This window comes from Beta vulgaris, chromosome 8 (assembly GCF_026745355.1).
Source record: "Beta vulgaris subsp. vulgaris cultivar EL10 chromosome 8, EL10.2, whole genome shotgun sequence".
Classification (NCBI taxonomy): Eukaryota; Viridiplantae; Streptophyta; class Magnoliopsida; order Caryophyllales; family Amaranthaceae; genus Beta; species Beta vulgaris.
Window position 1 is genome coordinate 9,750,880 of NC_079209.1, and position 26,880 is coordinate 9,777,759.

The 26,880-nt window shown below is 36.2% G+C and overlaps 1 protein-coding gene and 1 pseudogene across 2 annotated transcripts; one reads left to right on the plus strand and one right to left on the minus strand.

The window, feature by feature from the left end:
- The first annotated feature begins 1,326 nt into the window (after nt 1-1,326).
- LOC130589825 (60S ribosomal export protein NMD3-like) lies at nt 1,327-6,252 on the plus strand (annotated as a pseudogene).
- Nucleotides 6,253-7,452: 1,200 nt separating this feature from the next.
- LOC104900974 (L-ascorbate oxidase homolog) lies at nt 7,453-16,501 on the minus strand. 2 transcript variants are annotated; one of them, XM_010688514.4, is made up of 8 exons: nt 16,217-16,501; nt 12,653-12,762; nt 9,929-10,199; nt 9,658-9,760; nt 9,168-9,513; nt 8,613-8,978; nt 8,100-8,178; nt 7,453-7,924 (listed from the first exon to the last, which is right to left on the minus strand). In XM_010688514.4, the coding sequence occupies exons 1-8, from the start codon at nt 16,358-16,360 to the stop codon at nt 7,712-7,714; spliced, it is 1,632 nt and encodes a 543-aa protein (XP_010686816.1). In that variant the 5' UTR covers nt 16,361-16,501; the 3' UTR covers nt 7,453-7,711. The 2 variants fall into 2 exon arrangements, with proteins under 2 accessions (XP_010686816.1, XP_010686815.1); XM_010688513.4 differs by lacking the exon at nt 16,217-16,501 and adding an exon at nt 12,881-13,145.
- Between the last annotated feature and the right edge of the window lie 10,379 nt (nt 16,502-26,880).

A 26,880-nucleotide genomic window follows, 5' to 3' on the forward strand; every position in this document is an offset into this window, starting at 1 on the left:
AGTTGAAATTTTCATATTACAATAAAAATTACAACCTATTTAGAAATTTTGAATTTTAAATTCCAGGCCTAAATTAGGCCCTTGGGGAACTTGGCTTATAGGTGTCTAAATCCTCGTCAGAGGTGTCATCATCTTATCTAGCAGCAGCATCGCTAGATTCATCGCCAAGTGGGTAGAAATGGTATTCACCGCTAGATGTTTCCTCTGGGAAACGATCCTCCTGTACCCTCCTCTTATGGGCAGGGGGTTCATCTTTATCCTCGTCATTATCGATCTGGTACTCTTATGGGTTGAACTATGGAGTCCCAGTAATGCAGGACTCGACAGATGGTTGAGGGGCATCCATTTCAGGAGAAGATTGTTGTTTGAGAAGGTTTAGGAGATGAGATGTTTTTCCCCGAGGGTTTTGTTTCAAGAGATAAATAGTGTGTTCATATTATTACACTTACCCCTTTTATAAAGAGATTTACTAGTCTCCTGAAAAATGAAAAGTTACGCCCCATTTTAGATGGGCTTCTAAGTAACGCACCTCTTGAGATGGGCTTCCAATTCATGCTCCCTTTCAAATGGGCTTCTTTAATATGATGATTTTGTGACCTTATGTTTTAATTTGTTAAAACTAGATATTAACACGACCTAATAAAAGATGACCCAAAATAAAACATATCACACATTCTGCACGTGTTATCTTCTTTTATTGTTTCATTTTGATTGTCTTCTCCATTAATACCCTTTTCAAGGATTTTAGGAAAATTTAAGATCTTTCAGACCAAATTAATTCATTTTTTTACGAATTAACAACCATCACGAAACTTCAATTCACCATGTCTAATGAAAGAATTCGTCCTGAAAATGAAATTTCTGAAGCCTTGCTAGAAAAAGTGACACCATGCAATCTGATGCAGCTCGTCAACTATGCAACGCCAGAGTGAACCTTGGGACTTATAAGTCTCAAGTATTATGGTATGTGAATAAAAGCACTGACTCTAGTTTTCCTTTAGAGGACAGAATTGCCACCATTGATCCCTGTTTTCCTTTCAAGATGCAAACACCAAAGCGCCAAACAGTCTTAAAGCAACAATGCTATCCGTTCTTGGATCTTTTATTTTAGAAGATAATAAACCTAGAATGCTTCTATTAGCTTCAAATTTTGCCCACCATTTGCATTGACCTTTATCCACCAAACCTTTTAAAGGTTGGATTTTAGGAGTGGACGCAAGAGCATGCTTTATGCACGTGAAAACATTTCATGACAAATGGTCCAAGAACAAAATATTGTCCTTCATAAGATTGGCTTCTTATGAAACCATTCCCTTTGACGGAGCCATGTCCATTGCCTTATTGGCTTGTGGGGACCCTGTCATCAACTGCTTCTTGTTCCGATGGGGACCAATGACTGTAACATTTGTTGGTATTGCCTTTATTAGTGAGACTTCTCCAACAGGTAAATATGGGACTGAACTCCCTATCTTTCACCATGTTAAAGAGTATAACCAGTTGTACAATTAGTGTTTATCCACCTTTTGCCAAATTGCATGTCCTTTTGCTAGTGCTGGCAAATGCGACTTTCAGAAATTTGTTGATTTCTTCATCGGTAAGGATTCTAGTAAAGAAGAAACTTCTCAAGAAGAAGTATTATTTATCACTTTTGCAAATTAATGATGTCTAGATGTGGAGGAGCTGTAATATTATGGCTATCTCTAGCGGTTAATATCTCTTGTACTTCTACAGAAGTAGCTTTGGCTGTTGTTCTATTGGGACAGCTTTATAAATGTCTTTTTAGGAATAGAGAATCCTTCAAAGGTTTTGGAATTCATACCTCTAAGTCCCTTATGTTCTCTACTAACAAGGGATTTGGACCTTTGTGGCTTTTGATTTGCTAGGACCACATGTACTTACCTAGTCTGATGGTTCTCAATCCCTCTTATGCTTTTGAAGCACCTAAGGGTTTAGAGGAAGAAGGCCTTTCTTTTGATCCTCTTTTTTCCTCTCCAGTAGTCTTGAAGATTGTAGTTGTTTTGGTGAAGTCAGCTTCAATATTGTATCTCCAAATGAGGTTTGCCATCCAAGCTTGATCTTTTTGTACTTGTTGGTTTTAATCCAATCCTAGTATCTGGAATATTTTCCCGAGTAAGAGTGTTATTTCTGTTGAAAATGAAACTTGGCGCCTTCATACAATGCCTGCTTGGCTACAATCCCATGACATCCACTACAGTTCATTAGGGAGTGGAAACTTTAGAGTAGTGTTCATATCACTTCAGGGATATAATAGCTGTTGAACCTGAGTATTTTGGCTTTGAAGCCTATAATCCATAACTGGTCGCTAGACCATTTGGATTGGTCCAAATGTTAGTTATACCTTATTTCTTAACCCGCAACGAGTCTTGGACTTCAAGGGGTCGTTTTGAAGAATGTAGAGCCCTTCGAAGTAAAACTCTCATCCTTACTTTCATGTCCATTTCTCCTTGGAAATGGATCACTAAAGTTGTTCGAGGCTTCCATCTGTGGTGGGATCATGCATTTCCAAACGACTCAAAATTTTCTAACGCTTTGGTGAATTTTGAGAATCAACTCTTTTTAGGCTATAGTAATTTCTTTCCTCAATTATTTTGCAACTTGCAGTGGGAATGAGTATTACTAAATCTTCCTTGTGCCTTTTGTTGTCTTTTAGCTAAGGCTGGCAGGAAGAAGCTAAGAGTGCCTGATGGGATGGTGACAGACTCTAGATATGGCAAGCTCTATTGGGCCACCATAGATAAAAGGGTTCCACCTCATGCCTCTTGAGAGGATGGAGATGATGCTGCTTATGATCAAGGGGCTTCCAATGGAGATGTCCATACTATGGAGGAAATTCAGACCATGGGACCAATGTAGCAGATTGACCCTTTTAAGGGGGCTGCAAGGAAAAGAGATTACAATTATCTTTCTGCCTCCAAGGATACTCAACCGAAAGGGTTAGTGGAGCAACCCAAGCCTTTTCAGAAGGCTACCAAAAAGAGAGATCACAACTGCCTTTCTGCTTCCAAGCCTTTGAGACATTCCAATAGAAAACATCTTAAGTTAGAAGCATCTTTCGAGGTACAGCAGTACGTGATCTCCTCTGATGAGGATGATGCTAAGACCACATCTCAAATCTTTCCTAAAAGGAAACTTTCTGGAGTCAAAGCAGGTATGGATACCATCTTTTACTCTCTTTTGTAAGAAGTTTCATTCTCTGGAATACTAACCTTTTTAATCCCAGGTTCTTCTGGTTTGAAAGAGCCTAAGACCTCCAATGACCCTTCTTCTCAGAAGCCATCACCTCTTCACTCTGCTAGCCAACCTTCATTAGATATTTCTAAAGTAGTTGACCCAGGATTGAATTCAAAGGATGGTTCTATTGATGAACCCGTCATCAATCATCCCATTTTTCTTTCAAGCGATCCGGCCCCCCAGTTGGAGCCTATGGCTACCCCTCTTCGGAAGGATGTGTTCCCCCCCCCCAGTTGGAAGAGACTGAGCAACTTAATGTGGAATCCCCTGATGAAGATTTATTTCATTAGTTTAGTGAGGATCCCTTGGAGTCAAGTCCTTTAGAGGTTGGAGTTCCAAGTTCTCCTATTGCTCCAACAATTGTCATAGCAATCCCTGCTATATTACTGGGAGCGAGGTTCCAAAAGATGTTATTCCTTTGGAGATCACACCCTTGAGGAGGTATGTTGAGCTTTTGACTACTTCTGTGTTCAAAGGTTCATCATCAACTTCACAATCCTCTTTTGGGACTGGTTTGCCTTTCTTTCCTCGTAAATTCATTTTAGACTTCCTCTATATGAATCCATATTCTCATAAAACCAGACTTCACTTTCTTGCCAACTTAGTTTCTCTACTTTATGATGCAGATGGAAGCACTCAAGAAGCAAGTGTGATGAAAGAGTCAATGGATGGAAAGAGATTTTTCGAAAACGTCCATCATTATAAGGAATCAACGTGTCTCTACTAGCAGTGATCATTCCCTTAGCGATGAGTCTTCTGAGCATTTAAACTAAGAAGACTAAATATGGGACTTCTTCTTGACCCTAACAGACAACCCTTATGATCATACTTCTACACAAACACTCAAACAGATTTTGGAGTCCCTAATTTCTTAAGGCTTTGAGTATTGGATACCTTGCCTTGACTATGTCAAAGAAACCCTTCTTCTCGAGCAATGTAATGCTGAATCAAGAGTCCAATCTCTCAACTTCTCAGCTCAAAAACTTCAAGAAGAGGGAGCTTCTTTAAAAACTAATCCAAATCCTTGAAAAACTTCAATAAATAGATCCAAGATTCTTTGAGTTATTTTGATCAGGATGAAGTTTCTTTCTGAGGAAAGGCAGTCTCTACTGAATCACCAGGTTGAGATCAATAGAGAGGATATGAATTCTTCCTTGTAATTTTTTGTGTTTGAATACAAGAAACTGGAAGAGATTTTTCATATTAAAATACAATTTTGAGTCTTTGATTCTTTTCATAAAGCTATCATTCTTATCTAGAAATGAGAAATTACTTTGGCTTTGCTTCAAGGTTTATTTCACAGTATTAAATCAGTTCTTCAATCTTTAAGATGTTAAGTACACAACTAGAAACAAGTGGGCTTCTGGTTAGAGGAGAATCAGACAATTGGTCACATATTATACTGCAAATGTGGTATTGCAACCCCTCGAAATTACGCAAACATGTATCAGAAATGTCTTGAGTTTGGATCAGTCATACAACAGGCACGATCTACCAAGTCGTGTCACCATTATACATTGCCCGGATTGTGTGAGCTATTTGCAGCTGCCAACAACTTGGGTAAAAGCTAAAACTGAGTCCAAGGAGCTGTTATCATTCTGCCTTCAAAGACTAAAAAGATTTTTTGTCTGAATTTCGGTTGATAGATGCAAGATTTATGCGGCAGAAATTCTTTCAAAGAGGTTAGAGTTGCAGCTCAAAGTTCAAAGAGAAGAACTTGATCGTGTATATGCTGAGAAAGATCACGAGGTGGAATTCGTTGTGACACATCAGATAAGTCCATCTTATATGCCAGCAGACCAACGTCATTAGAAAGCTCTTGTGCAAGTGAGGGAATACGTCCCTCACATGCGCACATTCTTATACTTGGAGGCTGTTAATTTTTAGATTATATGAAAATGGGCATGGATAACCCAATAAGGAGGAGGAGAGTTTAGCCCACTTATAAGCTAGGAGGTTCCATCCTAAAACCAATTGGTGATAGGAGGAGTAACTCCTCATCTTATAAAGTGGTTTATTCTCTCCTCTTTCTCCAATGTGGGACACTCACAAGTGGACTTTCAATGGGTTTCAACAGAGACCCTAATTTTAAAGCACAAGGCAGCCAATTCTACAGTCACAGTTCAAGCAGATACACCAGGGTCTTGATTTCTTCTTTGCTAACTAGCGCGATCGATGCTGTGAAATTCCTCGACTTCATTAGTAGTGTTGTTCCAGTTAAGCCACAAGATAGCAGTTTTCACAAGCAGCTTATGTCTCAAGACATGAAGAACTAACAAGATTTCGCATTGCTGCAGCTGTCATCCCCATTTGCCACAATGACCTTATTTTTCTTCCTTCTAATCATAAGCTTTCTTCGAGATTAGGACAGTTTGTGATTTGCACAAAAGTGAGGAACACGATCACTTTGTTGAATCCTGTCACATTGAATCATTGCATTGTTGACAGAGATCAATACTGGAGAAAACCTTTGAACCTGTATTGAGTAGTAAGAAGCTAGTCAAGTATCCTGCTGGGATGTTGTTATTGTTTCATGTTCATCTTAAGTTGACAGCAGGAGATGCCCGAGATACACACTAGCTGATGTAGAAGTTTCTAGGGTGTCAGACTTTTGGAAAGAATGACATAATCAGTTGTATAAGAACGCATCTTGGTCCTTTACTGAATCCTGGTGATTATGCTCTCGGTTATGACCTATATGTAGCCAATTTCAACAACAGCGAAGCAGAAGAATGCAAAAATTTATTTGCGGATGCAGTTCTGGTAAAGAAAACAAGCTCAGAAGACGGGCTAAGGACTAGTTCCAGAGAATTGACAGTGAAAAGGACTATTGATGGAGATTATGAAAAATTTCTTAGAGATATGGAGGTGAACTTAGAGTAAAGGTTTAACATATCAATTCCAAATGAAGCGAAGCCTTCTAGCCAATTGGAAGATGTCTTCGTTGAGCTAGACTTGAGTGATACTGATATTGATGATACAGACTTTGTAATGATTTAGTTTAGAACATTAATTACTTAATAAAAGATTATGAAATTATAGTACTTCCTCCTTTTTTTTTTACATGTTACACTTTCCTTAAATTGGATGGTGCAAAATACATGTTACACGTTTTTTTCTTTTCCAAATTGGTAATTACCCTTACTTATAACAATTAACCAAAATTAAACCTATTTAATTTACCAAACTAAATTTTAACCTAAAATAACAATTAGCCACCATCCCTCTTCCACTCACCCTAGCAGTCCCACCCCCTCCCCACCCCAGCCTCGAAAACACGACCCCACCCGCCGAAAACCCCACCCACCCCTCGAAAACCCCACCCACCCCTCGAAAACCCCACCCCATCAGCCGAAAACCCAGTTGCGCGACTGCAAGGGGAGGAGAAGGGGAGGGAGGATTGCGCGTTCAGCAGGGGAAGGGGGGAGGATGTCGGTGGTCGATTTGGTGGTGTCAGTGGTCGATTTGATGGTGTCAGTGGTCCATTTGGTCTGGTGGTGGTCGCAGCGGTGGCACTCTCGTATGGCCCACTGGTGGTGGTGGCTCACTAGTGTTCCCCACTCCCTTTAATCCCACCCTTACTTTCTCTTAATCCCTCATTAAAATTTTGCCTAAATAACCGAATTTTTCAAAAAGTGTAACATGTAAAAAAAACGGAGGAAGATCATAATACTATTTCATTTTTTTGCTTTTACTATAAATTTAACGGGTCAAAACAACCAACTACAAATCCTAATAAAGTAAGACTCAAAGCAAAACTAAGTCTTAACCCCATCACAAACGTTCTTGGTATATAGAGTAGGGAGAAGAACTCATGTTGATCTCTAGCATTGGATTAAAGTCCATAAGATGTTTTCTTCCAAAATTAACTTCTTCAAGTACATAGTTAGAAGTTCAACATACACCAAACCCAGAAAATTCTCCGAATTTGGACTACATAATCCATGGAGCATTTTATCATCGCGAAAAGTAAAGAGTACTTGGGACCTATTCTCCCCAGCTTATTTTCAGTTCGATTCAATTCAGTTCAATTCAATTCAGCTTTGGACAATACTTTTACTCTCACGTATCACTATTCATTTCAGTTCAGTTCACTTCAGTTGTTTTATGCCGAAGAGAAAAGGCCCTTAGTTCCTTCATACTTTTGATATTGTGCTCGTACTTAGTTACATGAGATGACTTTTTGCAAGAACCAAGAAATGATCAATGAATGCAATTTTTATTTCCGAAGAAACAACTAGAACAATAATTCTAAAAATTACATTTCTGCAATACACTTGCTGGCCTGGGAAGTAAAGCATGAAAAAGTAGTTCCTAATTACAGAACCTAAAAACCTCACATTGCCTTGTAAAGCAATGGTTTTGTAATCTTTTTCATTAATCTCGCATCTAATGAACTACCTACGTCACCCTCTCGTGACTTTGACAAAAGAAAAGGAATGGTGGTCTAAGAATAAGCTTACATAGGGCGAGTGTGACGGCCTCTAGCCCTACCACAAAGGAGGGCGTTCTTAGGGATAGGATACTCATCTCTCCAAGAATGAGAGTTAGTGTAAACCCTCATATAGAATTGTTGTCCCAAATACTGTCTTATCCAATTTTCTGATCTTATGTTCCACATTCCTACATTGTCCAATGACATGTATACTGCTGTCCATGCCTTTGGATATACCTGCATCCATATGCAATTCGTTTGCGTAAATTATTTTATGCACCATTGTAAAGAATTTAGATTAAAGATTTATGAAGTTTAACCCCCTAAAAAGCAAATGCAACATGTAAAAATATGGGAGTAGATGTTCAAAGAATATTGAGCACAAGACTCAAGCTCAAGTCTTTGGTCATACCTGAACGGTGGAGCGAGTAACTGCATCTCTTAAGTTATAGCTGGCTCTGCTCCTAGGAGTCCATTGCCCACCATCCATTCTGCTCATCCAAAAAATGAACCAAATTATAAGCTTCTGATCCAAACACATCTTTTACCATTCTCCAGAACCACTCAAATTAGCTGAAGTAGAGTTACAAAGTACTTCCTCCATAAGACAATGTGAAAATTAATTCCGACTTAGAGAGTATACATATCAAACGAGTAAATATGTGCAAATTTCAAAACCTTGAAGAACACATTATGATTCGATTAAAATCAAGGATGCATTCACTTCACCTTAAAGAATAAGTTTTGGGGCTGATGGAGTCAAATCAGGTTCATATATACATGAGGTCAATTCGGGATTGATCAGGTCTAACAAGTTCAAACTAGAGAAGTTCTAGTGAAGAGTGCACACCCTAAGGATTGATATAATAATAGTAATAAACAAAGCAGACAGAGACTGATGATATGATAAGAGATGCGTTCTTACCCAACGACAAAGAAAGCATAACCATCAATGTGGTAAGATTGAACTGTGTCTTCCTGGTTCTGGAACACCATCTCAATGAATGTCCTGTAGTCAGTCTGAAGCACTGCGGTCTGTTGATATGCAGGGCGCCATGAAGGGGAACTAGGCATGCTATTAGAGTAGTAGACTCCGGGGATGTTGAAGTAGTCTGCCAGTTTTAAAGGAGTGTCTGCCTGAACATATGATACGCTGTTGATTGCATACCTCTGTCGTCCGTTGATGTATGCAGCAGAGTTTGCGAGCACTATGGTTCGCTGTAATTTGATCATACCGTAATGGTAGGATCCCTGTGGGTTTGGTCTAGGGCCACTTGCTGTCAAATTCATCCTAAGTAAAACATAATGCAGAAGATTAGCATTATTATCTGTCATGGAATTCATTATCTTGATTTGTTGCAGAAAATCAGAAAATGATGTAATGAAATATCACATGCAGATGAGCCATGTCCTTGGATCTTGGTTACCGAATATCAAAGGCTCGCAATGTAAGGCCTAATATTGCCGTGCAGATGTATACCTGATAGAATGGGCCTGGTTGAGAGACCAACCGATCTGCGTTGTGGGGCCACGAGGGAGAGGGCCAGAGACCTTCTTCCAAGAGTTTCTATAATGCAGAACAGCTGTGGTGGTGAGCACAGGCTTTGTGAAGCGCGAAGAGACAACAACGTAATAATCATCAGGGGGTTGATCAGCTGTCACTAGGACAGAGTAAGACTGCCCTAAGTGAATGTCAAGGGAAGTGTACGAGCTCTGCATTGTATGTGTCCCTTCAACCTCTACTAGTTTGAGTCTGTGCCCCGCGATCCTGAAGTTAATGGATGTCGAAATCCCCACGTTTGATATCCTAAACCGGTAAGTTCTCCCTGCATCCACACCATTATATTAATTGTCATGCTATTTTAATCTATCATAGTTGAAAGGATATGACAGGGTTCTACATATATATTCCATCTATCTTTCAGTTCTCTACAAGTGATGGCATATTAAATTTTAACTTAAGTAGTCACCTTGTTCAACAGTGAAAGTATAACCATTCCATCCACGACCATTGATCAGAAGACCATCAGGCATACGTATGTTGCGTCCCCTTTCTAACATATGCATCAGTTGCTGCATGCAAAATCAGCACAAGTTAGTGTACGTTGTTAAACAAGCCAAGAAGATTACATGAAAGGAAATTACTCCTATAAAATTAGTAATAAGGCCTACTTCAAACATTGAAAAGCACACACATCTTGTGTAGTCATTTCTGCTCATTTATAAAATTTTATTACTCACCCTATGGCTTTTCTTGTACCAGTCACCTGCAAGAACGGTGAAGTCTCCGGCAGGGGGAGGAAAAGGGACTGGAATACGAGGGCGGCTATAGATTCGGATGGCTCCATAACCACCAGAAGCCTTGTGAAGATTAATGGAAGGGAAGTAGAAGAAGCTTCCAATTTGATCCTTAGCTTGGAGAACATATGTATAGTTCCTTCTTGGTGGGATTGGACAGGTTGTTCCTGGCATCCCATCTTGATATGAGTTTCTTCTGTTTTGTAAACCATTCCTGCATAATTTGAGTCCAAAATTTACATTATAATGTTTATAGTACTGCATATGTTTTGCAGTTATTGCATTTAAGGTTCACAATTTTTGATGTGTATGACCAAGTTTGGAACTAGTTTGCTTCAGTACACTAAAAAGAGAACATATATTTTAGAGGTGATCATGGGCCGGGACGGGTAAAAATTCGGGCCAAAATGAACGGGTTTTTGGGACGTAATCGGGTCGGGCCAAAAAATAGACTAAAAAGTCATTTTTGGCTTGCCCAAACCCGTCCAAAGCAAAAAAAATCGGGCCGAGCCCGACCGCAGGCCAAAAAATTCTGCCCAAAATCGGGCCGGGCCAAAATGTTAAATTTTTATAAATTAGCTAGCTTTAACTTGCAAAAGGTTCTTTCAAAGAAATTCCTTTTGACCAGTTTTGAGGTTTGAAGCTCTTGTAAACCATGATGCTCTTTTAATTGCTTTCCTATGAAAATTTTAGTGTAGATAATTGTGTTTGTTTGACTTGGAAAGAGAGGAGGTTTGAGTGGACAATTGTGTTTATTCAGTATTTTATATTTCATTATCGATTTTAAGATTTTCTAAATTGTATGAAAAGAAATAGCATAATGAACTTTATAAAACTAGTCATACCTTTACAAGTTATATTAGTTTTGATAATGACAAACTAGTCATACCTTTACAAGTTATATTAGTTTTGATAATGACAATACAAATTTAAAAGTTAATATGTTTATTTTTTAAAAAAAACAAAGCATTAAAAATCACAATGATAACAAAAAAAATCCGTGATTTTAAATCACACGATATTATTATGACGGTTTTATCGAATTTTCCTTTATATTTCTATCAAAATTTGCAAGGTATGATACATCAATTGACTATTTTGAGAAAAAGCAATTCATACTTTGTTTATCCTTATACTAAAAAAAAATGATATAACTATTCAAAAAAAAAAAAAAAAAAAAAAAAAAAAAAAAAAGAATGTTATAACAATTGAACAAGAAGAAGCTTGAAGTACAACAAGGTTAAGCCCAACTTTCAAAAAGCCCACAAAAGTTTAGAAGTTGAAGTTTGTGGTAACAGCTAAAGCCCAAGTAGGTTATTGGTTGGTATGACATATTATGATGGAAAAAGTACGCTTTTTTTTCAATAATTTAGCTGAAAAAGGTTTTTTTGATTATTGCCTACTTGCCTAGACATCAGTCACGTGCGCCCATTACTCGAATCATGTGGTCTGTCTGTGCCACTCCCACTAATTTAATTGGCACTCCATGAGAGAACAGAGATCTGATTCACGGGTGTGGATCCCACATCATTAGTGTACTCTGAAGAACATACTACTAAAAAGATGGTACTTCCGTATTTGTCGTATACTCGTATATTTTGCTAATCATAAATGTATTTATACTTTTAGAATATACACATATATTAATTAAGGAATAGGAAAAAGATAAAAATGGGAGAAAAAAAAAAAGAGAACGACTCATGTGATGAGAAAAGAGACAGAGATATAATTAATATGAAACTTCTAAATAAGGGGAATAGAACGATTATATTAAAGAACAGAGGAAATAGTAAAAGATCAATAATAAATCAGAGTTCAAATCCTACGTTTATCATTACCTTAAGACAAATCTATTTATATTGCGGATATTTGTCAATGTATTAATTTTTTTGTGCCCTCGAGTATATTTAAAATATATTTATCATATGTAAAGAATCGTAAATGATAGTTATGTAGATAAAATTTAATCAAGAATTTTAGTTACCACCAATGATGATTTAAGTAGCTAACATTCACTGTCTTGACTTTAGAGTATGTAAAAATATAAAATGCTTTCTCTTAGCTAGAAATCTAATTTTGATATCAAAACTTTCAAAAAAGTTTGACTAAGTAAGATATAGAATTTTTTTTTTTTATTAGGAAAGATAATTGGTTCGAAAATCGGCTCTTACAAGGCTACTAGCCTGCAGGGCACACCAGCTCAAAGGCTGGATACAAGGTTAGTAGCCTGGGCAATGCCCTGGAATTCGGGGTGGTACTCCACTGAGCTACCATCACTCCCTCAAAAAAAGAAGCATCGTTAACGTAAAGATTTGAACCCACACCCTCAATTAAGATACACAATGATTTGTAGGGTAAAACCTTTATAAACAAGAATTTTAAGCTATTGACTACTTCAGTGCAATAGGAGTATTATGTTTTTTTATACTCCAGTAAAATGTCATACCACAGCACAATAATTATGTGATGACTGCTTGAACACGAGTTATGACCAATGACAACTCTTTGACAGATAATGCAAAACTGGCATCAACATTTAATGCTGATCTAAGTAGTAGATTTTCATGAAACATACAAGTAAATTTAGGGATGAATGAGAATAGTAGAACTAATAGTAGATAGTAATGCAGAGAACATAAAGAAGGAATAGGTGAGGCAGTTAGTTACCATGAAAGAAGGAAAGGTTCATTCAAGTAATTGTGAACACTGATAACTAAGTTGTCATTGGTTACACAGTCGATTTGTGGCCCTGGAAACTGCCCATTTATCATTATCACCTACAAAAAAAGTAACACACAAACCATAGGTTAAAAATATTACTTAGTTTCTACGTGTTACAAAATAAGATTGTATACATATGAACCTCGTTAAATCTCGAGTGTCGAACAAGCTTACATTTTGCCTTACACCCATAGGGTAAATGATGCCATAATGCACTTTGAGAGTGAAAAATCGGTATGGACTTTCACCATTTATGTGATTTACTAGAACAATAAGTAGAAGAAAGAGTGATTTTAAGGTTGATAAGCACAATATTTTGCTTCCAATAACCATTATCTATGGTATATTTCCCTAAAGAAATGGTGGAGTTGAAGTGTTAGGGGTATTTTTGAAGTGAAGATAGAAAGTGAAGAAAACAGGAGGGATTATTTATGGGTCAATCCCACTTGTTTATCACCGAAGCACCGCTCTAAGATTAATAGTCCTTCACGAGTGGGAGTTGTGTGGGTGAAAAAGGTAGTTTAGTAGTAGTTAATGAGGTTCTGTATGTACTTGTGTCTCACTCATATTAGTATTAGTATGTTCATTTCCCAATAAGTTTAACACTTATAGAAAGATAAACATTTCATAATAAACTTAAGAGTTAAGACAAAAGCTAACAACTAATCTTAGCTTTTATCTTTCTCTTGCATATCACTTAGTTGGTTAAAATCTTAGAAGGTAGTGGCTAAGACCTGAGATCGAATTATGTCTACATCATTCGTCTTTGTGGCTCTTTCTACACCCAAAAAAAAATTCACTTTTGCGTTCCATCTATCACCGTTCTTTTTTTACTTTTTGGTGTCACAAAATGTAAAGTTTGTTAAATATAGATAATGTGTTCCAAGATAATGCAGACAGAATTTTTTGTTGTCTATGAAAAACATTTATTTCTATAACACTCCCTCATTTCTCATTTGTTTGCCTCATTTGCGTTTGATTACTTCTTAATTTCTAATTGGGTGGAATGAATGAAAGACAAATACGATGGGATTAATATATATATATATATATATATATATATATATATATATATATATATAATGTAAAAGGTAAAATGGTGGTCTGTCTAGTCCTCTGTAGTGCAATTTAGTATGGGGCAACCTTTTGATATAATCCCGAAAAGGAACACTGGGCAAATAAAAAGTTATAGAGCTAATAATAAGGGAAATGACTAATGCGAAAGAGAAGGGGGTGAACATTGGATGAAGGACAGGAAAAGTCGAAAACCACCCCAAGAACAAGAAGCGATCACGGGGTGGAATAACTTTTTCACAATATTCTGCATTTGTCAATTATGAATAGTATCAGTAAAATATGATTAAATTGGCGAAAACTGGAATTAGTGATAGAGTAAAGGCAAAGATGCCAAAACTATGGGTTGTTTGGCAAATGGTTGTTTGTTGAATTTTGGTTGTTTTAGTAAGCTTGTTTGACTAGCTGGAAACGTTGGCCGTATGTTTGGCTTTTAAAGTTGGCTATTCAAGCTAATTATTTGCAAAAGTGTTTGGTAAAATTAGTTGTGGTTGTTGGTTGTTATTAGAGAGTGTGTGGCCAACAAGCCAAAAATCAATCTAAAAAGCTACTTCATGTAGCTTTTTCATTTTCGCTTAAAAGTCAGCTTTTCAGCCAGCCAAAAGTCAATAACCAAACACTTTTTTTGGTTGTTTGACGAAATCAAATAGTCAAATGTCAATGAAAAAGTCATTTACCAAACATGGTCTATACAAAGTTCTAGTACTATTTAACTCTTATAGTGCGTGCTCTTTGTCTAGAAAAATCCGAACTTATCTGAATTAAACTTATTAAACCTAATTGATCCTTATTAGAACTTAATTTTTAGTATTGTGATAAACTTCATAAAACCTGATCTAAATTTATTGGATCTAATTAAGGTGAATGAAACACACCTTAAAATTTAATTAGTAGCAATATATAGTAGGTAAAGTGATCTGTTATTGTAGACTTGTGGTGTATTTCTCATGCTTTATCATTTTACTAACATACTCCGTCGTAATAAACATAAATCTTACCTATAATATACAATATTCTTTAGATTTACACAATTAAAAGGTCTCCTATTAATCATACAACTTTCAGTGTAAAAACCCAACATACTTTTATTTAAAAATTCTTAATATTGACTTTTCTACCGTGAGGACTTTTTACATAAACACTTTGAGTAAGAAATAAGAATACAATTATGTGCATAACAGTTTAAAATTGCTATATATATATAAGCAATTTTATCTTCTTATGGACCTAATCTTGAAAATTCCGACCAACTCTAGAAAAATGAGATGTGAAGTGCATGTTATAAATAGTTTGTAAATCATACATGTACACATATAATGCTTTTAGATCTAAGGATTTAGTGCTCTTTTGGAGTCCCTACTTCCCTTGAATATCCAAGTTCAAAATTCCATATAATGCCAAATAACAACAAATTTCACTCACAAACAAACCAATAAGTGAGCTCAACTGAAAAAAGACCCTCGATAGATATCACATGTTAGAACTTGAGAGTTGAGACATCAATTAAAATTAAGCAAATTTTGATTTGTACTATTCACAGTCAATCAAACAGTCATACAGACATACAGCTAAATTATATTCATTTTTTTCTGTTTTTTCCTAGACCTACGAGCTTTTCTTTACAATAGTTGCTCTTATTAACATGTTAGTTGTCTTGTTAATTTCTTGGTACTAAAGTATGTGCTAAGAGTCTTCCAAATAAATAAAAAATGTATGTTCTAAGAGTGTCTTCAGCATGCCGATATCCACTTTAACAACAATGGCATGGATTATACAAATAATGATATGAATCGCATGTCACTTTATCATTTATTTCATGTTATTTGAATTTTTTTTTACAAAAGAAGCGGCATTTTGTAGTTGCACCCAAGAACTCGTAATGTTCTAAACTTTTAATATCTTGATCAATTCAGGATCCTCTTAACCTTTCGGATTTTAAACAAATCAACCTATTGTAGGTACAAATCTACATATTTTTTTTTTTTGAGGGGAAGTACAAATCTATATAAAACAGACATAACAAACAAATATTCAACTTCTCATTGTTAAATCCAAAACTAGAAAGTTGCATTATTAGAGATGCTACAACTACTGAACAAATTAGGAAAGAGCACTAGAGCTTTTTACTAAGATTAGATATAAATATAGCTGTTTGTTTATACATCTAATAAAACACAAACTTACTAAATCAACAGTACTACCAACATCTTTGGATCTAACTATATAGCATTACTTACTATTGTAGGACAAGTTCATGTAGTATCCTACCAACCCAAATATGAAGAGCATCATAAATATTTCATGAGAAAAGTATACAACTTTGTAACTTGTATTATATCCACATACTAATTATACCAAGTCCAATATCTATGAGAACTAAATCAAGATTAGAAATATGAATATTAGATTTCATTGTTTTAGGTTTGAATTACTTACTTGTTGTTTGATACCCAAAGGGTAAATGTAGCCATAAGTAACTTTCCAGTCGTAAAATCGATATGGGTTTTCGCCATTGATGCCATTTACAAAAAGAAGAAAAAGTACTAAGCTTGATAAGCAGAGTACTCTGTTTTCTCTCATTTCTTTACCTTTTTTGGAGTTTTCCTTCTTTATTTTTGGGGGTGTTTTTTTCCCCACTTTTAAGTGAAAGCTTTTACAATAACTTTCTCTCACTAAGATGTATAGAGAGTGACAATGTGGAAGTGGAGCAAGAAACTGTAGGAAATGGGGAGACTTATTGTGGTCGAACCCACATACTCAAAGTCTCAAATGGCCCAACTACTGACCGCATTTTTTTAATATTTTATATATATGTTTATACTACTATTATATATGTATGTAATCTAACCACCACTGGGAGAGGAATGGAGCCTAACCACCCCGAATTTGGCCTTGATCTGGATGTAGCCCGAAGTGTGAACCAGGTGCAAACACCAAAAAAAAAAATGTATGTAATATGTATACATATATATGTTTATAGTTTTTTTCAATGATAAGAAAAAACAAGGTTAGGAGACCCACGAGGGGAGCTCGAACTTTATCGTTTACAAGAATAGAAGAAAGAAGAATAGAAGACAAAGTTGAATTACTACTTTTTACTAGTGGAAAAAACCTTATATGTCACTTAGTATTAGGGTTTTTCCTTAACATGATGCGGTTTGGTGGACCGCGTCAGATTTCTTTTTAAAAAACCGCGCGCTAGTCCAATTGATGTGGCAAAATCGCTGGCCTATCTTCCTAATAAAACCTAACCCTAATACAAAATCACACCATTCCCCTCTCTCTCTCTCACCAGCCCCCATCTTCTCTCTCTCACCTCCCCGTCTTCTCTCTCCTCACCTCCCCGTCTTCCCTCCTCGTCTTCTCTCTCCTCACCTCATTACCTCACTATCTCTCCTCGCCCTTTCACCGACACACACATCACCACCACAATCACCACCAACCAACACACGACAGTCGCCTTACACCGAGGCCCTGAAGGCTACCCAGCATCTCCACCGCATGCTTATGCGGCCAATAGCAGCACTATTCGACTCAATACAGGCCCCTTGTGACCCCCACTGAGTTGGGCCATGCTTTTTCCACCATGTCTGTGCATTAACCTGATGATGGATGGTATATGGATTCTGGTGCTACTTCTCACATGACTGACAATTCAGGTATTGTCATGCCCTTATTTAATTTGAGCATTAATAACATATTTTAGTTGGTAATGAGGGTCGCATTCTAATAACGGGTTATGGTCACACTTCCTTGTCTCGCACAAACTTGCCCTTCGTGATGTCCTACTAGTACCACAAATAATTAAATACCTTATATTTGTCCGCAAATTCACATTAGATAATTTAGTGTCCATTGAATTTGATCATTTTGGTTTTTCTAAAGGATCTCAAAATGAGGAACATTCTCACAAGATGCAATAGTTCGGAAGATCTTTATCCGGTTACCACCACACCACCATCCACTTGTCTTACCACCACCCTCATGGTTCTTCCTCAAACAACCTGGCAAAACCATCTTGGTCATTGATCCTGGTGACTAATCTTTATCATACGATCTTATGACCATCTGAAGCATTATTTTTTTATCATACCATCGTATGACCATCTTCGTATTTTTGGTTGTTTATGTTTTCCCAATCTTACAACTACTTCCAAAAACAAGCTTACTCCTCGCTCCACACCATGTGTTTTTTGGGGTATCCTCGTAACTTAGGTGTCTTGATCTTGCAACACATAAAATCATTCTCTCATGTCATGTGCTCTTTGATAAATCAACTTTCCCATTTGCAAATCAACACAATCAACCATTATCGAATTATGACTTTCTTGGGTTTGATGACAATTACCCCTTGCTCACCCACGTCCTCATGCGCCAGCTCGACCCATTCCTCAGCAGCCCATCAGTTTGCCACCCTCCCCGCTATAAATACTTCGGCCCAATACTCTACCCCAGTTTGTGCCAACTCGGATTATTGTAACCCTGTATATTTTGATCAATAGATCCACTCCAGACTTACGAAGTTTTACCAAATCTAACAGAACGTTTATGCTAGGTAGTCTCCTTTATTAATGGAGTTCTTTTTGGGGTTTTCCTCAAAAAGCCAAAGTGACTTGGTGCAAAGGAGGTGATGAAAACAGTGCAATTTTTCATCAATCCATAAAAGCTAGAAGGCTGAAAAATACCATCTATGCTATAAATGATGAAATGGGAATTTGGAAGGACAGTGTGCAGGAGGTGAATGAAAGTTTTCTGAAGTATTACCAAAAGCTTCTTGGTAGTACTATGGAGGGGAGAATTCCAGTAAAGAAGGAAATCATTGAGAAGGGTCCCAAAAAAATCCAGAGCATACTGCAATACTTGAAGATAAGGTCATAAGGGAAGAGGTAAAGAAGGCTATGTTCTTAATTGAGGGTGACAAAGCACCTGGGCCTGATGGGTTTGGTGCTCATTTCTTCAAAGATGCATGGCACATTGTTGGTGATGAGGTAACAAAAGATATCCTTAATTTATTTTAATACAGGTAAACTGCTTACAGAAATAAACACTACAACATTAACTTTAATCCCTAAAGTTAACTGTCCTGGAAGTATTGTTGAGTTCAGACATGTTGCATGTTATAATGTGATTTACAAGTACATAACAAAGGTTCTTTGTAATAGATTAAAAGTGATATTACCTGATATTATAGCAAAAAATCAAGGGGCTTTTGTTCAGAACAGGTATATAATCCATAATGTAATGATATGCCAAGATCTTGTGAGGTTTTATGGGAAGAAAAGTGTTAAGCCAAGTTATCTAATCAAATTAGATATGAAAAAGGCTTATGACACTATTAAGTGGGGTTTCCTGCAAGAGATGATGTTCGAATTAGGGTTTCCTAGTAAATTCATCCAGTTAGTCATGAGTTGTGTTAGGACTCCAAGATTTTCTTTGATGATAAATGGCACTCTTCATGGACACTTTGCTTCTAATATGGGACTTAGGTAGGGTGATCCTATCTTTCCCTTGCCTTTTGTCATATGTATGGAGTATCTGTTCAGGATAATGATGAAATTGTGTGATTTTAGGGTTTTTCAGTATCACCCCAGGTGTAAAGCTCTAAAACTAACTCATTTAGCATTTGCTGATGATATTATACTCTATTGTGGAGGTGAGTTTCAGTCAATCTATATGATACTCCAGGATTTCAAGCTATTTTCTCGTTCATCAGGCCTGTGTGTGAATGAAAGAAAATCTGATTTCTACACTGCAAATGTAGAAGGGGCGGTAATTCAGAGAGTCAAGGGGGTTTCAGGATTCAATCATAGTAGCATGCCTTTCAAGTAATACCTGGGGGTTCCTATTTGTGCTAGAAGAATAGGTGTTGCCGAATGTGAAAGCCATCTTGCAAAGATGTGTGCTAGAATCAAGTTGTGGAGTAGTAGAAATATATCATATGCAGGCAGAATCTAGTTGATTAATTCTGTATTAATGACTATCCATATATACTGGGCTTAAGTATTCATGATCCCTAATATAGTTCATAAAGACATAGAGAAGGTTTGCAGGGCCTTCCTATGGTTAGGTTCCTATTTCAGTTCAACTCCAGGGAATATCAAATGGGAGTAAGTTTGCATTCCAAAGTCTGCTGGAGGTCTTAGATTCAGATGCATCAAGGAGTGGAACAAAACAGCTTTAGCAAAGTATGTGTGGGCTATAGCTACAAAGCAAGATAACTTGTGGATAAAGTGTGTGCATGCAGTGTATGTGAAACATCAGGAGTAATGGGGTTATATTCCTCCAAAGAATAGTTCATGGTATTGGAAACAGATTTGCAGTGTTAAAGATGTCATGAAAGAGCATTATTCTGAGGCTGAGATGCAAAGTATGATGTAATACAAGGTGAAAGATGTGTATAGCAAGATTGTAGGAGAAAAGCAGAAAGTTTATTGGGATAAAGTTATCTGGAACAGACTGGCAATCCCAAAACATAGAGTAATAAGCTGGCTTGCTATCCATGAGAGACTTAAGACTGCTAACAGGTTAGGCCAAATGGAAATTACTTCAGATATGCAGTGCAAATTTTGTTGTGCTTATCTTGAGAACCATCAACATCTGTTCTTTCAGTGTGTGTATGTAAGGAAGATTTTGAATTATGTGCATGATTGGCTGGGTATCAAGACTTCTCAGGTTCAGTTAGCTAGAGTGTTGATGTTCTTGAATAGAAGAAGTACAAAATCTAGATTGTAGAAGCAAGTACAGGCTGCTGTGATTACTGCTACTGTCTACTTTGTATGGTGGGCAAGGAATGAGGTAGTGTGGAATATGGTGGTGTGGAGACCTGAGAAAATTGTTAAAATGATTAGGGAATGTATAGTCATGAGAATTTCCAATATTTTACCTAGGAAGATCTCTAGTAAAGATGTTAGTTGGTGGAAAAATGTTAAGAACAAATCTGTATAGCTTATATAGATGAATAGCTCGCTAGCCTAGTTTGGAGGAGTCCAACTTAGTTGGTTTGCTCCCCTAGGCTAGTTTTTGGTTGTATTGGTGTTTTGTTTGTTAATCTAATCTTACTTAGCCAAAAAAAAAAGTATAAATTTATTTGTTGATGGAGATGTATACTATGTCTGAGCGTATTTTGTTCTCTCGTCAATAATATCAAAATTAATTTCAAATGTACAATCGATTAGTAAACCTCTTTATGTGAGATTTTTATGAAAAGTGATATGAAAGAGGATATGAAAATTTGTTAAAAATCTAATATGAAATCATTGTAATCTATTTGAGGGGAACTTTTATTTGATTCCAATTGAATTAAATTTGTTGGTTTAATGTTTGTGTTACCTAAAATAATAACGATAAACCAAAATAAAAAGTATATAATCTTATAGAGATAGAAGATGTACTAAATATATTGTTTTACTCTAGGGAATAGACGTATAATAAAAATGCTAAATTTTCGATACAGACTTTGGGCCTGTTCTCTTCGGCATAAAACAGCTGAACTGAACAGAACTGAACTTATTGGAGCTGAACTGAACTGAACTTATTGGAGCTGAACTGAATTGAACTGAACTGAACTGAACTGAATTGAATTAAATTAAATTGAATGTAATAAATATATAAATAATAATTTAAACAATAATAATATGAATATTAAATAATAATTATAATGATAAGTAATAATAATGAATAATAATAATAATAATAATAATAATAATAATAATAGTATTTTGAATATTTTTAAATGATAGTTATAAATAAATACTATTAATAATCATAAATTAATAATAATTATTATTATTTTATATTATTTGTATAAATATATTAATACTTGATGATGATATATAATAACAATAATATCTAAGAAGTAAATTAATATTACTATTTTAATAATTAGATTTAATAATATAAAAATATTTGGTAATAAATATAATGATTGGGTTGGATCGCGAAAATTACATCATAAACCGTCTTGACGCGATTTGATTGGTTTATGGGCTAAAAAAAAGTGGGTTTATTTGTGCTTTGACCTAAACCATGTTCCTCCTAATAATAATAGTAATAATAATGAGTAAAGCTATAATAAACAAAATAATATATAAAAACAACAACAATAATAATAATAATACTTAATAGTAATGATATATATTTAAATAATAATAATAATAATAATAATAATAATGATGATGATAATAATAATAATAATAATAATAATAATAATAAGAGTAATTAGTAAAATAAATTATACCAACATAATAATAATATTAATAAAATGGTTATAAAAGAATAGAGCTGAATTGAACTGACCTGAACTGAACTGATTGGAGCTGAACTGAACTAATAAGAGCTGAATTGAACTGAAAATAAGCTGGGAAAAAAGGCCCTTTGTGGGTGCTAATAGATCACTGCTCATAAACACATAAAAGAAACCATACTAGTTTATCCCTGTAAGTTTATTTGTCTTAATTTTTATTTTGATTTTTCCCATTTAAGAGAGTTTGAGTATGAGTCGTTACTTAAAATGACTAGAACGACAAGATTACTCTAACTTTCATTCTAATTAGTCCTGCTATTTTGTCTTTTGTGAATTCTACTCATTGCTCAACCTAAAATTTGAAAAGTGAATATAATTCAACTAAATAACAAAAGAAACAAAGGTAGTATTAATTACTCTTTTCGTCTTTGTTTAGTTGCTATATTTACTTTTGCACAATTGCCAAGTAAATATGTGGATTCACTGAAAAGTAGAGTAACAAAGCATAAAGCAGTTGTCTTTTTGTATGAAGACAAAAATAAAAGTATAAAGATTAATAATATGTAAAGTACCACATAATAAAAGTAAAAATATTTAACAAATATAGCAAATAAATTGTGAGAAATAAAAATGATATTTCCTCCGTCTCAAAATATAGTTCCCATTTATTTCATTTTGCGCAGTCTACAAGACGTACATTTGACCTATGATATCTTCTATTTCTTATTAGCGAAAAATATAAAAAGTTGATATTATGAATTTATACATTGAGACAAATCTAACAAGACCCCTCATGAATATTTTTGTGTATACATTAGTAAGAATATTTGATCAAAGTTTTTAAAATTTGACTTCCAAAATAGAAATAAAAACTATATTTTGAAACGGACAGTAAAATATAGCAACTAAAAAAACAAAGGGAATACACTATAACATTTAATGCTCAGTGAAGTGCTAATGTGAGTGACATAAATTGGACAATTATATGCTCTAGATTTCAAGATCTATCTTGGAATACCTTATTTCAAGGGCATCCAACACCGAAATCCCTAAATATTATTGCAAAATAAAGAAAAATAATTGAGGGAGGATATTAAGTTGACCAAAATAAAATCACCGCCAAAAACCGCAAAAACACAGACTGAGATGTCTAGCTGTAATCACGTGTTTCGACTTGGGCACACCATGTTTATTTCTTTGGAGTCGTACTATGGCATTTTGGATTAAACATTATTGATTAATCAACTTATCTCAGATCCATTGTAATTTCCTTCACCTACGTGTCTCGCTTTTTATAATTAAAATATTTGGTAGTCATCTTCTTTTTTTGTGTAACAACTAACAACTGACAAGTTATTAATCTTATAATGATCGGATCAAACCTTTGAGGTAAAGATAATTATTTAATTGTTGTTTAATTTCGAATTGGAAAGTGCAATGAAAGACAATCATAAATGTTGAACTATCGAAGTAAATGTACTTCTCATATGTATCATAATAATATATACTTGGTTTAGCATCTCTTGTATTTTTCACCTTAAAAAAACTTAATTCTAGTATGTTGATGCTTCATTGCTTAGTTTAGATTAGGCTAACTTATCTAAAATTACTCTTGTTAATCTTAGCTTAGTTTGATCATATCTAATATGTTGTATGACTATTTTTTGTCAACATTGCTGAAATTCGACAATCAACTTATTTTCATATGTTTTAATGAAATAAAGTAATTATTAAGATATCTTTCAAAGAACATTAATAAACTACACAATTGGAACTTTGCCTAAATATATAAATCGAATTTTGGTGAAAGTTTGGCTTTCTCATACCCAAAAGACATCATATCCGACTATCTATTTTCGAAATAATATTAGGGTAAAAGGAGGTAAAACCTATTCTGTAAATTATTCCGAAATCCAAGACTATTTTGTAGGAGTTCGAAAATGAATTTAACGGATGAAACCATATGTGGTATTTCTCTTGCTAAGGATGCAATATTGCCAAATCAGTATCTTGCTTCCAAGCTTGGACTTCTTAACTCCAATCATGTCTAGCTTCAAGAGGGATGTTATAACGGACGTGAGAGAGAAACAAATTATGAATGCAAAAACAATAAAAACAGACAACAGATTTACGTGGTTCACCAATTTGGCTACATCCACGGCAGAGAGAGGGAGAATATTTTATTATGTGAGAAGAACAGATTACAGAGAGAATAGAGTGTTTTTTGTAGTCAAAACCCTAAAATATAAATAGTGTATTTATATTCCCGTCAGAAAACGCGTTTCCGCCTTTACCGGGCAGCCGCCCGATCGGGTCGGGCGGTAATTCTTTCCTTCCCCAGCTTCGTTGCGCGCCCGGTCGGGCGAAGTCGCCCGAGTCGTTGTTCGGTGACTCGCCCGATCGGGCGAACCAGCCCGATGGCATTGGGCGAACTCCTTTCACTCTATTCTTCAGCGCGTTGCGGGCCGATCGGGCGGCCTCGCCCGACCCGATCGGGCGGTACCCCGAAACTCCCTTTTGACGCATTTCTTCGAACACCTTCGATGCACAATGATTCAAGGCATATTTCTACAAATCTCCACCTTGACTTGAATCCTCTCACAATAACCAGAAAAACAGATGCATTGATCACAACGCCCAGAATCTCCCAAACACCAGATTTGTCCCAAAAGACAACCAGACCAGATTAGTCCCTAAGGACCCCAGAATTGCCCAAGGAGGGCAATTAACAATCACGAACATTGAGTAAGTCCAAACAATGTTGAAACTTACTCTGCGGAACCGGCTTGGTGAACATATCAGCAGGATTATCAGCAGTTCCTACCTTTTTCACCTTAATCCTAGTCTCACTCCTTAGGAAATGGTATCTCACATCAATATGTTTAGTCCTCTCATGATGGACTTGATCCTTAGCTAAACATATTGCACTCAGACTGTCACAGTAACAGTAGCCTGATTATGATGAACCCAAGATCACTAACTAGTCCCTTTAGCCATATTCCCTCTTTAGCAGCTGCTGTCAATGCCATGTACTCTGCTTCAGTAGTAGACAAAGTAACTGTAGCCTGCAAAGTTGCCTTCCAACTAACGACAGAACCACCAAGAGTAAATACATAACCAGTCATTGACCTCCTACTGTCAACATCTCCAGCATAATCAGAATCCGAATAACCAGTGACTAAACACTGGGTATCATTCCCATAAATGAGACCAACATCAGAAGTACCTCTTAGGTACCGAAAAATCCTCTTGACTGCCTGCCAATGCTCCTTACCAGGATCACCCATGAACCTACTAACTACACTGACTGCATGTGCAAGATCCGGCCTAGTGCAAACCATAGCGTACATCAAACTCCCTACTGCACTAGCATAAGGAACCCGACTCATGTACTCCTTCTCCTCAGCAGTTTTGGGTGCAAAAGCCACAGACAAATGATTATTTGAAGCACTTGGAGTGTCTATAGGCTTTGCAGTTGTCATGCCAAACCTTGAAGAATCTTCTGAATATAACCTTTCTGTGACAAGAAAAGTTTCTTCTGACTTCTTTCCCTATAGATCTCCATCCCCAAAATCTTCTTTGCAGCACCCAAATCCTTCATCTCAAACTCAGCACTGAGAAGACCCTTAACCTCTGAATATCAGACTTAGTCTTAGCAGCTATAAGCATATCATCTACATACAGAACCAGATATATGAAAGAACCATCACCCAGCTTGTTATGGTACACACACCAATCATACTCACTTCTGTTGTAGCCCAACTCAATCATGTAGCTGTCAAACCGCTTATACCACTGCCTAGGAGACTGCTTTAGCCCATACAAAGACTTCTTCAATCTGCAAACATAGTCTTCTTTTCCCGGAACTTGGAACCCATCTGGTTGTGTCATATAAATCTCTTCTTCCAACTCCCCATGTAGGAAAGCTGTTTTCACATCTAGTTGCTCAAGTTCAAGATCCTGATGTGCAACCATTGCTAGTAGCACCCTGATGGAAGTATGTCTGACTACAGGTGAGAAAATCTCATTATAATCTACCCCTTCCCTTTGTGTGAACCCTCTTGCAACAACCCGAGCTTTATACTTAACCCCTCAGTAGGTGAAGACCCTTCTTTCTTCTTGAAGACCCATTTGCATGTCACAATCTTCCTCTCCTTAGGACGTTTGACTAACTCCCAAGTCTGATTTTTATCGAGAGACTCCATCTCATCTCCCATTGCAGCAAGCCATAAAGTAGACTCACTTCCAGAAACAGCTTCTTTGTAGGTGGATGGCTCATGATTTTCAACCTCCACCTCCTCAGCAACCTGAAGTGCATAGGCCACCATATCTTCAAAACCATACCTCTTTGGAGGCCCCACACCAACTCTTCTAGCTCTATCAAGTGCTATGCTTGGTTGATGAATTTCAGATGCTGATAGTAGATGGCTCTTCTTCATTTGATTCTTCTCCACCTTGGTGCTGTGATTCACTCTCAGCCTGAGTGACTTGCAGCTCCACCTGTTTATCAACATCTCCACTGACAGACACCACAGTAGACTTACAGAGAGTTAAGCATGGAATTTTCATCAAATATTACATTCCTACTAAGTATGACACGATTTTCAGAAGGTGACCATACTCTATAGCCCTTAACTCCACTCCCAAAACCACAAATACACCCTTCTTAGCTCTAGGTTCTAATTTTCCCTCATTTACATGATAATAGACAGTAGAACCAAAAATTCTCAACAAAGAGTAATCTGCAGGCTTACCAGACCACACCTCATAAGGTGTCTTGCAGTCAATACCTGTATGGGTCCCCGATTGATCAGATAGCAAGCTGTACTTACAGCTTCTGCCCAAAACCTCCTAGCCA